Raw genomic sequence first — 14,615 nt, 5'->3', positions numbered from 1 at the left:
CTCAAACTTCAACCCCCAGGTTTCATCTCGAAAGAAACTGCACACGCCTGATAGATGCTAGCAAGAAATAATGTTCGTAGGAAGTCGAGACACTCAAAATGAGTAAAATTGCTGCGAGTAACCACTCCACCGCCCTTAACTACTAATTAGACAACAAAATGTGCACCACACATACAGCCGACACTCGATCAATGTTGCGACTTGACTTGATGCATTCTTGTTACTAGTGCTGAAATTTGATAAGTGAACATTTTCTCCAGGCTCACTGCTGCTGATTTCATCCTCAAAATCTGCTCTCCATTTGCTCAATTCGCAAGAAATAGGTCTTTCAGGAACATCCATACGGGAAAACGACGACATGATCAGTGCACTTATGCAACAACCCGTAACCGAGAGAAAAGTTTCCTAAAGCAAAAACAACCAACACATAGCAGACGTCGTTGTGCATTTCCAACTTTCTTACCTAAGTGGCGTTAGGCACCCACAAACATCACGAGTGCGCAAAAATTTAAACTTGGAATGCATCATTCAAATTGAACGATTTGAATAGGCGCAGTAGCGAAATAGTTAAAAGGTGCTGGTTTCAATCAGAGGCTAGCAAAACAGGGCATCATCTGCTGCTTCAGTGTAATTGGGGAGAAAACAACTGCCATTTTGTTATCAAAGAGTGATCTTAGCATCTTTTCATAGCCCCTGAGTCCTACGCCCATTTTCGTGCTGAACACTCGTTCACTTTCATCTTATCATCATGGCTTTGCTATCCCCTGACGAGGCTTAACATATGCTAGATGATAGTAATCGCTCCTTGGTTCATTTCAACGCGCGTAGCCTCCGCAAAAATTCAGACAATATTTATAACTTTATAGATTCACTCGCGCATTCTTTATCCATCATTTGCATCTCTGAAACATGGCTCTGCACTTATGACGTCCATCTGTTCGGCCCGTCATCGTACGAAGCCAAGTATTGTCACCATTGTTCAGACAGCTATGGCGGCTCAGCAATATTTATCGCCCCAGATCTGTCCTACACCCGCCGACAAGATCTTTCCTTAGGCCTCTCGCACTGCGAATCCGTGTGGATCGAATTAGATAATTCTTTTTTTAAACGACAATAACAACGTTATTCTGGGGTGTATTTACCATTCCCCTTCTTCGAATATGAGGAATTTCATTTCTCGCCTAAATACCATTCTGCATCAGTTATCATCTGAAGGCAAGCGCGTTGTCCTAGTTGGAGACATCAGCATCAATTTGCTTAGCACAGACGAGAATTGTGCATGCACAGAATATAATGACTGCTTCAGTGGATACGGTTTCGAGTCTCATTTCATCATCTACTAGATGTCCTATTTCTGGTGTTGCTTCATTGCTTGATCATGCCATCTGTAATTTCTCGCCCTCTCCCTCTGCAGGAGTACTTGATGTGAACATCACTGATCATTATCCCATATTTCTTGCTTTCAACGTCATGAAGCCATTTGATCTACTCACGCGTGTTACTTCCGTACTGGACCAAGAATTGTTTTTCAATGCCATTATTAAAACTGATTGGTCCAGTGTTACGTCCTTAGGCAATGTAGACCAGGCATTCAACAAGTTTTCTTCCCTTTTCCTTAAAGCCGTAGAAGAAAGTACTGAAACAGTCAAATGTAAAAAGAGGTACAAATATCCTAAGAACCCATGGTTATCTGAGCGACTGCTAAAAAGTATGCGTAAAAAAGATAACCTGTACAGAAAAGTAAAAAAACAACCATTTAACACTGCTTTAGCTTCACGCTATAAAAAATACTCGAATGTTCTTTCGTGTCTCTTGAAAAATGCCAAGAAAAAATATTATGATGACCAAATATCTAGTGAAAAAAACAACTCTAAAAGACAATGGCAACTCTTAGACGATTTTCTAAATCGATCAATACATAGTTCACCTTTGCAGAAAGTCATATATAAAGGCGTTACACATGATAACCCTGAGTGTTGCTGATGCTTTTAGAAATTATTTTTTCGAAATTTTTAGTGAAAAACATAGCAATTCTTGTTGTAATCTACAACGTTCTAATCATTCTATTCTTTTCCCCGTGAGCCCTGATGATGTTTCTACAGCAATCAAAAGTCTCAAAGAAACCGGCCCTGGTATAGATAAAATCTCAGCACGACACTTAAATCTTGCAGTAGACATCATTTCTGAACCACTTTCTATAATTATAAACCTTGCGTTCAAGCATGGCAGTTTCCCTACTTCTCTAAAAATAGCTAAAGTCCTTCCAATCTTTAAAAAGGGTGACAAGCAATCTATTTCTAACTATCGCGCCATCTGTATTCTTTCTTCCCTGAGCAAAGTCATCGAAAAACTGCTAATAACTCGGCTAAAGTACCTTGATAAATTTAATATACTGAAGCCCTGTCAATTTGGCTTTCGCGCTGGAAGTTCTACTAACCTTGCTATTCTTTTCCTATCAGACTTCGTTGAACACTCCTTAGACGCAGGATTTGTAGTAGGGTCAGTTTTCTTAGACTTCACAAAGGCATTCGATACCATTAATCATCTCATTTTATCCAAGAAACTCGAATCATACGGTATTACAGGTCCATTCTTCAAATTTTTAAACAGTTACCTCCTTAACAGAAATCATACTGTTTACATATCAGGCTCATTTTCTTCTACTAAAACAATAAATCAAGGGGTTCCTCAAGGGTCATTACTGGGTGCGTTACTTTTTTTACTTTACATTAATGATCTTCCTGACATTATACACATGCCTCACTGCATTTTATATGCTGATGATACTACCATTTCCATTGCTGATAGATGTATTGACATCACTAATAAATTATATGCTGTACTTTGTAGCATGTCAAAAAGGTGCCAGGAAGATTTCTTAATTATTAATCCAAATAAATCTAAGTTTATGGTTTTAAGATCAGCTCAACGCAAGTTAACTTCCTCACCACAGCTCACAGTTGACTCTCATTTGATTAATATCAGCGACAGTGTATCTTTTCTTGGCGTTCACCTCGACGCTAACCTTAACTTTGCTCTCCATATTGATCACATTAAAAAAACGGCAGCATTCGGCATTCGCGCATTGCTCAAAGCTCGCTCATATTTTTCTCATAAAGCAGTCCTTTCACTTTACTTCGCATTCACTCATTCTCATATCACTTATGGCATCGCATCATGGGGGAATACTTACCAGTGTCATCTTTCATCCGTTCAACATCTACAAAATCTAGCTATTCGCGCTATTTTTAATTGTTCTCGCGACAGTAGCGCCGCTCCCCTTTTTCAATGCAATAAAATCTTAACTGTTAGCTATCTATTCAGGTTTAATGTAAGTATGTTTCTGCATAAACAAATAAGAAACCAACTTTCTGCTAATTTCATTGATCCTAAGATGTTAGTTAATACTAACACAACCAGGTTTACGGCTAATAATAACTTTTTACTTCCTAAGGTTCGTACTAACTATGGCAAATCATCTTTTTTCTTCTGTACCATCACCATATGGAATAATTTGCCCACTTCGCTAAAATGCAAAGTTTCTTTATTTTCATTTAAAAACTCATTAAAAGAGTACCTGTTAAATAGTTGATCTATCTTCTTCGTGTTTTATGCTGTATTATTTGTTTTTTGATTCCATGCCTTTTTGTTTTCATTCTGCTTTATATATTTTTGTTCCTACGATTCTAACAGCTGCTTGTGCTTTTATTATTTCTTATGATCACCGAGGGTCCCGTTGCAGTCTTGTACTTTGGGACCCTCGTCTGTATATTTTACTCCCTGTAACATCCTTTTATGACATGATTGATTGATTGATTGATTGATTGATTGATTGATTGATTGATTGATTGATTGATAACTACACAGCACTCCATGTGTTGTGCAGCAGACATGTGTGAGGAAAAGGAACTGCGACTGCAAGGTGGAAAATCACGAAAGTATTGGAACAGGTAGAAGAAGTGGCCATACGCGAATCCGGTATCTCGATGCAGACAAGCGTTGTAGCGCACAATCCTCGACAAAAGTCAACTTTTGCTATCCACTTGTGCTTGTAAAGTATGTATACACTTGATTCTAACACATATCTATTTTCTTTTACAAAGTGAGTCTGAAAATTGCCCGCATATTACTAGTGACCACAAAACAAAAACCTCGATCATGACGCAGGTGCAACTGAGTTTAATTTGTGGTGTGTTCACATAAGCATCTCTTGCCACTAAACAGCAAGCAGTGATTATCAAAGCTGACATCAAAAGAACGCATTTTGTAATCTGAAGATGACTGCACTGCACTACATATACTGTTTTGCCTGAGGCTCATCTCCAAGCACAATGAAGATCCCCAGTTGCCCATCTATCGCACTGCACTACACATACTGTTTTGCCTGAGGCTCATCTCCAAGCACAATGAAGATCCTCAGTTGCCCATCTATCACAAACAGCTTCAGCAAGCCCTAAATAGAAAAGTACCTCCTGTGCACCCAGCTTGTCAAAGTTCTTAAAATTAGCATGCCTGCCTAGAGCAAGCAGAAAAACTCGATCACAAAAAAATAGAATAGATATCATTCCATAATTTCTTTTTTAAAAGCATTCCTCATAATATATATTGCAAGTAAATATTCAGATGGAAGAGAAAAAAAACAGTTACCCCTGACTTGAGGAGGTAGTAGCCGAGGGCCTTGCCGTTTTCAAGCCAGCAGCCAGACTTTTTTGGGTCATCATCTGTCAGAAACAGCCCATACTCCTTGGCTGAAAAAAAAAAAAGTCAGTACGTGGCTGTCAACTCTTTCTTTACAACATCTATTGAAATTGATCACCGGTGTTCGACGCTTTTGGACCATCGATTTTGGCATGTTGAATTTGTTTGCCTTGCACCCAGCTCATTCTAGTAGTTACTCCAGCGATTCAACTTTCAGAATCAATTTGAATTTGCCCGTTTTGGCAGCATAGTGATTTTTGAGATATCTTTGCACGAACCAATGTAGTGTGTTGTTGGAAAAGTGCACCAAGCTGGCGAACTTGACAAAAATGCATGCTCTTCGCGATTATACTACAGTGACATCAATGTTCTGTAATGAAAAGACCTTTTGCAAGCCAAATACTGAATTACAGTGTCACTTCGCAATTTTACCATTTTGAGCAGTAATAATTGCCAGAAATTTATGCTAGCTATTCAATGGAGAGCTGTTTCTAAGGAGTTAGGAAACATTTGTTCAACAAAAAAATATTTATGAAGGTCCACCGCATGTTTTAAAGTGTTGAGGTGGCCTTATCTCACAGTTTCCGGCCAGCAGCTTTGGTTTTGTTTGCATCATATCAAATGCAGGGTCTCATCTAGTGCCACTAGTCACAAAAACCTCGATCAGGAACCTCGATGACGTAGTCATCAGGCGCGCATGGGTGCGCACCAGCGCTGCAAAACATGTGCTGGTCGAAACTGTCTTGAAACCCCATCTGAATTGAGTGAGGAGAACGACAGCACCTCAGCTTCAAGTTTTATGGCGACCATGTTTTGCGTCAGCCTGAGACATTTGCAGCCGTTGATGGGTTTGTCTCGTTCACATTCTCAAGTTGTCTCCTCTACCGCAAGCGCGAATAGCTTCTGACCTTTGTGCACAATCATATAGCAACTCTGCTTAGGTGCGTAGTCCACACTTCGTTGGGGCGCGGTGTGCTGGTACTGGCTGCAGAGCTTCTCCTAACGACAAGAAGGCCCCCAGAGCACATCATGGCACTGACTAAAGAGAAAGTCGAAATGTTTCAGGAAAGTGTGCAATATTGTCCTTTCTTATTACGATATGTGCAAGAATACAAAGTGTGGCGAAGCCTTCGAACAGTGGGTCGTCCTCTTGAGCGCCTTCTAGTGGGTTGCCCTTTTTTAGCAAAAAGAAGAGCAGCGCGTGCAGAGAGTTGGTACCCGCATTGACTGTCGCTGTCAAGCATCGTCGACAAGTGTCCGCCAATAAACGTCTCAACAATTTGGTGGAGAGTGCTGTGCAGCGTGGAACCCATCGAAGACGAACAAGTTATTGATCAACCCGATAACATGCACTGCTCAAGTTCCAGTACACTTAGTGCTGTTTCGACATCTGCTTCATCATCCGATGATGTATTCGGTCCCTCCTTTCCCGACAGCCTTACGCCAAGCCAGCGTTCCTAGCTTCTGGGCCTGTTGGAAGAGTTCCGGTCTTCTTCTGATGTCGCCCAACCTTCTCTCGGCCGCACATCCACCGTTACGCATCGCATCGACACAGGCACACAGCCACCACTGCGGCAACGTCCATATCGCGTATCTCCCATAGAACGCCATGTAATGAACAAGCATGTCGACGACATGCTTCACCGTGATGTTATTCGACCCTCTAGCAGCCCCTGGGCGTCTCCTGTCGTTCTCGTCGCGAAGAAGGACGGTTCTGTGCGGTTCTGTGTGGACTACCGACGCCTCAACAAGATCACTCGTAAGGACGTGTACCCACTACTGTGTATGGATAACGCGATTGACAGCCTGCAAGGAGCCGAATTATTTTCATCTCTAGATTTGCGCTCAGGGTACTGGCAAATACCTATGGCTGAGGACGCTCGACCGAAGACCGCTTTCGTCACTCCCGATGGCTTGTACGAATTCAACGTCATGCCGTTTGGGCTGTGCAATGCGCCCGCCACCTTTGAGCGCATGATGGATACCGTTCTGCGTGACCTGAAATGGCACACGTGCCTGTGCTACCTCGATGACATCGTCGTTTTCGCTCCGGACTTCTCCACGCATCTTCAACGCTTGCGGCATGTTTTAACGCGTCTGAGTGACGCCAGTCTGCAACTGAACCTAAAGAAGTGCCGATTTGCAGCTCGGCAGTTGACAATACTCGGCTACGTCGTGTCGAAGGACGGAATTCTCCCCGATCCAGCCAAGCTTCGGGCAGTGACCGAGTTCCCCAAGCCGACATCCGTCAAGGAACTGCGCAGTTTCATAGGACTGTGTTCCTACTTTCGGCGCTTCGTCCGAAACTTCGCGTCCATCGTATCGCCGCTGACAAAGCTCCTCAGTAGTAACGGGCCTCTCCATTCGTGGTCATCACAGTGTGACGACGCATTCACAACGCTCCGTCGTTTGTTGACGTCGCCTCCCATACTCCGCCACTACGACCCTACTGCCCCTACAGAGGTACACACGAACGCCAGTGGTGTCGGTCTTGGCGCTGTCCTTGCGCAGCGCAAACCAGGGTTCCCGGAATATGTCGTGGCGTATGCAAGCCGTACGCTTACAAAAGCCGAGACTAATTACACCGTCACTGAGAAAGAATGTCTGGCAATCGTCTGGGCCCTTACCAAGTTCCGACCTTATTTGTATGGTCGCCCATTTGATGTAGTCACCGACCATCACGCACTATGCTGGTTGTCATCATTGAAAGATCCCTCAGGCCATCTCGCCCGGTGGGCACTTCGCCTGCAAGACTATGACATCCGCGTGCTGTACCGCAACGGAAGGCAACATGCTGACGCTGACCCCCTGTCACGCTCTCCATTGCCTAACGACAATGCCCATGACTCAGCGTCTCACCTTGCCGTTTCTTCCATCAGAATTCATGCCGTTGCTACTGAACAGCGCAAGGATCAATGGATTGCCTCACTGATAGACTTGCTGACTGATCCATCCACTCCATCCACTCGCGCGTTGCGTCGTCAAGCCCACCATTTCGCCGTTTGCGGCGACCTTCTCCACCGACGCAATTACAACGGTGACGGCCGCCAGTGGCTACTAGTCATACCCCGCAGTCTGCACTCTGACATATGCGAATTCTTTCATTCTGATCCGCAATGTGCGCACTCCGGGGTATCGAAGACTTACCAGCGCATTCGCCAACGGTACTTTTGGCACGGCATGTACCGCTATGTGCAGAGATTCGTTCGCTCCTGCATAGAATGTCAGCGCCGCAAAACTTCAACGCACCCGTCGCCGGTAGGTCTGCAACCTCTATTTTGCCCTGCCAGGCCGTTTGGGCGCGTTGGCATCGATTTGTATGGGCCACTTCCACTAACGTCGGCTGGTAACCGCTGGGCCATTGTTGCTGTGGACCACCTCACACGGTACGCCGAAACTGATGCTCTCCCCACGGCTACAGCGAGCGATGTGGCCTCTTTCCTGCTCCAACGATTCATGCTGCGACACGGTCCACCTCAGGAACTGCTCAGTGATCGAGGCCGCGTCTTCCTGTCTGAAGCCATCGAAGCCATTCTCAAAGAGTGCAACGTTGTTCACCGCAAAACTGCTGCTTACCACCCGCAGACGAACGGCCTCACTGAACACTTCAACCGTACGCTCGGCGACATGCTCTCCAAGTACGTCGCCGCCGATCACACAAATTGGGATTCCATTCAACCCTTCGTCACCTACACATATAACACCGCCCCTCAGAGCACTACTGGCTTTTCACCTTTCTTTTTATTATATGGAAGGCACCCGTCGCACACCATCGACATTATACTTCCGTACAAGCCAGATCCGTCAGAGTGGGCGCCTATTTCTGCTACAGCCAAGCTTGCTGAAGAGTGTCGAGAGCTTGCAAGGACCTTTACAGCGCATGATCAAGAGCGGCAAAAAGGCATTCGCGCTTACACCAGCACTACTGCGCCCACGTTCCTCCCTGGAGCGCTCGTCTGGCTCTCGATCCCTACCACTTCAACTGGCCTATCTTCAAAACTATTGCCCAAATACGAAGGCCCCTACCGTGTCGTCGAACGCACTTCCCCTGTAAATTACTTGATCGAACCCATCGAACCATCTTCGCACATGCGCCGTCGAGGGCGCGACATTGTCAACGTGGAGCACCTCAAAGCCTACCACGACCCGCTCATAGTAACCAGCTGTTAGGTCGCCAGGCGGCTCCCTCTTCGTACCCGGGGTAGTTGTGGCGAAGCCTTCGAACAGTGGGTCGTCCTCTTGAGTGCCTTCTAGTGGATTGCCCTTTTTTAGCAGAAAGAAGAGCAGCTCGTGCAGAGAGGTGGTACTCGCATAGACTGTCGCTGTCAAGCATCGTCGACAAGTGTCCGCCAATAAACGTCTCAACAAAAGAAATATGCTTGGATGCATGTATTAAAACACCAACCTATGCGAAGTGAGGTGGCTCATGGAAAAAGGTGACGCTTGATGAAATAGCGAAGTTTATTGGACATCTCATTTATAGAGTTATTCACATCACAGGTATTGGAACACCTGGCGACTCTTTTCCCAAGTCAACAAAAGTTTACTGAGAAAAGTATATGAGTACACTTGTGTCTCATGAAAAACTATGCAACGCTTCATCGCATGGCACGAGCAATGAAGCAGAACCTTGACTCTGATTTTCTTTCGCTATGTAAAGAAAAACATTTCGTACAAAATTCATTATTTTTTATACTGTTCCTGGGCCATTTATCAACAAAACTTATATTCTGAAATTTTTTTGTTATGAATATTCCTGCATATACAGTGTTTTTTATTGCATTTTCTACCAGCTGGCAGCCAAGTATTCCCACATTTCACCTTTTTTTCATTCTAAAATATTGTTCTTGCTCTGCAACATATATTTTTCGGAAAGAGCATTTCATTGTGCAAAGTTTGGTATGCTGCAATGCGTATTGGAGTACTTTTCAAACTGCAAAACGATGTTACCGAGACATATGAAACAACAATTTTCGCACTGCAACAGAAGAGTTAATATATCTGGAAGAGTGATACCATTTATTGAAATAAAATCCTTACCGGTACCGGATATTGCATTCGAAAAAAGAACATAAGGAGGCAATGTGCAGTATGTTTCACACTTGGAGAAAATCTCGGATCGCATAACACATGGTGCGGCCAACGCTGTACAAGCGTGCCACTATGGCAGATGACATGGTTCAAAGCTTTAGTCCTTCAAGTGTTCGCACATGCTCGAGCTGTAGCCGGCACTTGACTGCAGCGCTGGCCGCACCGCGATTCAGGCATTCCAAGCTTTCCCCTAAGTGTGAAACAGACTGTATGTTCTAGAAACAAAGCAACTTTCTAACCATCCTTGAATGGCCAGTCTAAAAAGATAAGCAACAGAATGACACATTTTACAATCAGGTACAAATAATCAACTCAATGAAATATTACAAACTAAATAATGATTTAAAGAAACCATATACTGATGGCACATTATGCAATTGGGCACTCAATCTATTATAAATTAAATAAGAATGATTTAAAAGAACCATCTACAAAGTTCGTATCAGTTTCCAAAACGAACATTCAAAGATATTGAAGGCCTTTTTGGGATCTGTCCCAGGTTTTTCAGGAACAAAAAGCGGCATGAAAAACTAAAATTTTTTTACTCTAAAATTTTCTACAACTAAATTTATTACACTTCCAATAAATACATGAATATCACAATTTTAACAAAAACACTTAATCTTTTTTAACTACTGAAGATCACAACACATAACTAAATCTTACAAAAACGGTTAAGATTTGTTCAGTATAGACTTGTTGTGCCTTCTTCGTCTTGTGTATGTTTGAGCTTTGCGCTGTTTTTCTCTCTTTTAAGCATGAACGAACTCGTTCAAGCTGCAACCCTAGTAATAGACTTGACGTTCCCCAAATATATCCAAAATGTCCTGCTTATTGTTATTTCACTTATTTAAAAATAAATAAATTTCTGTCTCAATGGTGTTAATATTGCCATGCATGTCATTTTTATGTGCTAGGTTTAAACCCACAAAGATTTCGAGCAATACTCGACGCAGATCACGCCCCAGTGTTAAAGAAGCTTCACGTTTGCAGGAGACCACTTTGTTAAGATGGCGGACAGGACACGAAAAATCAAGACTATTCCAGAGTTTGCGAGACCACCAGTGACAAGGCTGTAAAAATTGATCTATAAAAGACAGTGCACCCCAAAAATGATCAGTTTATCGACGGTCATGCCATGTTCCCCACTATCAAATTATCAGTGCACAGAGTGCATTGCTTGCTGCTATTTGACTTTCCGTTTCCCGGCCCCAAGTTCGCCAAATAAAGAGATTCACCTTGAATTGATTGATATGAGAAGTTTAATGTCCTAAAACCACCACATGATTATGAAAGACGCCATAGTGAAGGGCTCCAGAAATTTCAACCATCTGGGGTTCTTCAACGTGCAACCAAATCTCAGCACACAGGCCTACAACATTTCCGCCTCCATCGGAAATGCAGACGCCACAGCCGCGATTCGATCCCGCGACAAGCAAGTCAGCAGCTGAGTACTTTAGCCACTAGACCACTGCGGTGGGGCAAGAGTTTATAGTTGGACACACTGACTGCTGCCTTCGTCGACGTCACAACTACTGTGACATCTTCCTGACAGCCCCCTCAAGCCGTGAAGAAATGTCTACCGCCAGAGTACAAGCCTCTACCTGACAAGACTCGGCAAGCTATGACCTCGACTGCAGCAACAATGACAGCTGCTGCGCCACAGCCCACTATGATGATGCAATGCCCCAGAGAGCTGCCCACCTTCAATAAATTGCCAAGTCAAGATCTCGAAACCTGGCTCAAGGCATTCGAAAGGGTCTCTGTATTCGACAACTGGAGCTTCGATAACAAGCTGCGTCATTTGTACTTCTACCTGGAGGACACGGCAAGAACCTGGTTCAAGAACAGGGTGTCCACCATGACTATGATGATGATGATTAGTGGGGTTCTGTGGTGCAATGGCCAGAAGTGGCCAGAGAGTGTCCTGTAGTTTATGCAATGTAAGTGATGGTCGGTGGTTGCAATAACAGTGTGTATCATGGCTGGTTAGAGGCCTACAATCACGGGTTATATACAAGCGTAAAAGGGGTGTATATAGTATAAAATTAAGCCAGTGATGTGTGATGCTATCTATGGGTGTGAAATTAATTACAAATGACCTAGTATTTACAACTGAGCAATCAGAAAATAGCAACAGTGCCTCTTCAAGGTCTTTGAGGCTAAGGGCTGGAAAGCAGCTGCTTATGGAAAACAGGTGCTACCGCAGCAATGACTTCTGTTCAGATGTCGCGCTATCCTTGATATACGACGTTAGACCTATGAATATCCTTTAAAAATGCAAACAATGACTGATATTTAAAAATGATTTGTTACCACCTATGAACATATAAGGATGCAGTTGATGCTGTTCTCAGTAAGCTAATGGAAGGTGCTTTTTTCTAAGAGAGTCTTATTCACTGCACTAGATAAGAATGTAAACGACAGTGAGCAGGGGTGGAAGCGGGCTTCAGTGTTTTGAAGCAACTTTGGAGCAACAAAAGGTGTGTTTTTGAGCACCAAAATTTAGTTTGGAGCAGATTTCTCAAGTCGCCCATCACTATTAATTAGAATTTTTTCTTTCTCATGAACACAAGAAATTTCAGTGGCTTTTACTAAGCATTCAATGCTGATCAAGTGACCAGACTTGCCCCAAATTTATATCTATAAATTCAACCTTACAACATCAAAGCTAAAAGCACAGCTACTCAAAGAAAAAACATAAGCGGTGCTCTAAACAGCTACTAGACTTCAGATGAATAAAAAAAAAGAAATGTTAAAATGTTGCAATGTTCAAAATATAATTAAAACACCTTCCATCTGCTTGCTTCACACAACGTCAATTCCCAAGGTCTGCCAAATTTTTTTTTCATTACAGTTGGTACTTGACAGAACATAATTAGTCCCAATAAATTTGAGAAATTTTATGCCATGAGTTAGATAAAAACAAAAGAGAAGCAACCCTTTAAGCCACTTGCTAGTTACAAAAAGCGTTTATTTAACATGTGCCCGGATGCGCCTGCCCTCCGAGTGTTATCCAATCTGCACACCAAAAGGGCACGCCGGGCTGTCTGTCATTTACACCATAGAGTTTCCTATATATACTATAAAGGGAACTCTGGCGCTAGTGCCTGCAACGCTCGGCGCTTCAGCGAGCATGAGAATGATGGGTAGTAAACCGGTTTGTCTCATTTTTGTACTTTCAGCTCCGGCTGGCTACACATGGCTTGAAGCTGTTTTCTCAAGAAACGACAATCACCAAATGATCAGCAGTTGCAGTTCACTACAACGGTCGCTCAATCTCCCCCTTTGGTGCGGCCCGCCAAATGCTACTCCCTGCCAGTGAGAGCATTATTTCTTTTTCAAACTGCCGCATCGGCTATGGCGCTAGCTATCGGTGACACAGGTGTTTCTCCCAAAGCTCCCTTCAGCTGCAGTGAGCTATATCCGTCAGTTGTTTGACGTGTTTCTTATCAGTGCTTTGCCATGCTCTCATGAATAAGCTGTGTAACTTTAGATGGATCAGCTACCGATGACTGAGTGACACATATTAGCGGAAGGATTACGACAAACACAAGAAAGAAGACTATCTCGGGTGTGGTGGTTAAAGCCTGTTACTATGCAATGTCACTGCGCGTTAAAGGACTCCCAATAGCTGAAAGTATCCTAAACCCTCTACACGGGCATGGCTCAATCATATCGCAATTTCGGCATGTAAACCTCGGATATTATTATTATTATTATTATTATTATTATTATTAAGAACGGTCTGCCTCAGTGGAACAGTGGCGAGAGGGCTTGGCTGCTAGTTGCGGGTTAAATCCCGGCTACTGCGGTCGCATTTCGATGGAGGCGAAATGGTAGAGGCCCGTGTACTGTGCGATGTCAGTGCACATTAGAGGGGCCCTGCGACATTTTTCGGACAGCTTTATTTAGCACGGGAACACACGTAGCGATGATTACCGAGATGAATGCAACAAAAATTATTGAAATTTGTGCATCAAAAGTTAAGTTATAAGTTCAAAGCTCAAGCAGACGAGCAGGTTCTCTTTCGCATTTCACTCGACTGCTGATGTCAAATACAGCTTCCAGTCACAGAGCGCGTCTCTTAAAGCCATACCACAAACGTCACCTTACGGCGGCCTTCACACAATACCTCACTACCTCTCTTTTTGACGGCATCATTAGCATGGTTACTACAAACCATGTGCGTTGGGTAGCAGATGCTCCCACGGTCACACAGTGTAAGATACAGACATACACTTTGGACAGGGTCACTTATCGGCTTGCTTGCCAGACGTGCTCTACGGCAACCCCGGTGCCCACAGCCTGTCGCATTTTTGGCTCACTGAAACGCGGCATGCATTTCCACCTTCAGTTACTGGCGTACCATTGCCTTATTAGCAGGCTAAGTGTTGTTGTTCTGAAAATACATCATTAAGAAGCAAGAATGATTTCTTTCTGAGAAAGTATAAAAAGTATGAAGTCTCGGTAGTCTCGGCTGCGACAGCGTTTATTTGAGGAAAGACCTCGCAAAACGAAAGACGGGCAGAGCCAGCACACAGACGATGACGATGAAGATGACCCAGAGTGGCAATGAGGGCAAAGAGACAAGCGAATGATGGTGATTCTGATTATGCAGGGACGAGGACGATGTAAGTTACAAATGCCCACACTAATTCCCCCCACTTGGAAGCGGACACCCTGGCCGCCGTAAGTCAAAGTTACGGGGAACGTCGCGTGAAAGGTTTCATGCGACCAACGTGGACAACCTCTGTGCTGCGGTAGCGGCGGTCTGTTGGGGCGACGAGTGGTGTCACACGATAATTAACTGGCGAAGTCTGTTC

At 43.8% G+C, this 14,615-nt stretch overlaps 1 protein-coding gene across 4 annotated transcripts in view; it reads right to left on the bottom strand.

The window, feature by feature from the left end:
- rhea (Talin_middle and talin-RS domain-containing protein rhea) overlaps window positions 1-14,615 on the bottom strand; it is a 908,869-nt gene that overhangs the window by 777,032 nt on the left and 117,222 nt on the right. For all 4 annotated transcript variants that reach the window (XM_037423602.2, XM_037423605.2, XM_037423603.2 and 1 more), the window contains exon 3: window positions 4,648-4,748. In XM_037423602.2, coding sequence (XP_037279499.2) covers window positions 4,648-4,748 — 101 coding nt within the window. The remainder of the gene's footprint in view (window positions 1-4,647; window positions 4,749-14,615) is intronic.

Source organism: Rhipicephalus microplus, chromosome 4, assembly GCF_043290135.1.
Source record: "Rhipicephalus microplus isolate Deutch F79 chromosome 4, USDA_Rmic, whole genome shotgun sequence".
In the NCBI taxonomy this organism is placed as follows: Eukaryota; Metazoa; Arthropoda; class Arachnida; order Ixodida; family Ixodidae; genus Rhipicephalus; species Rhipicephalus microplus.
This window is presented reverse-complemented; position numbering and strand designations above follow the sequence as displayed.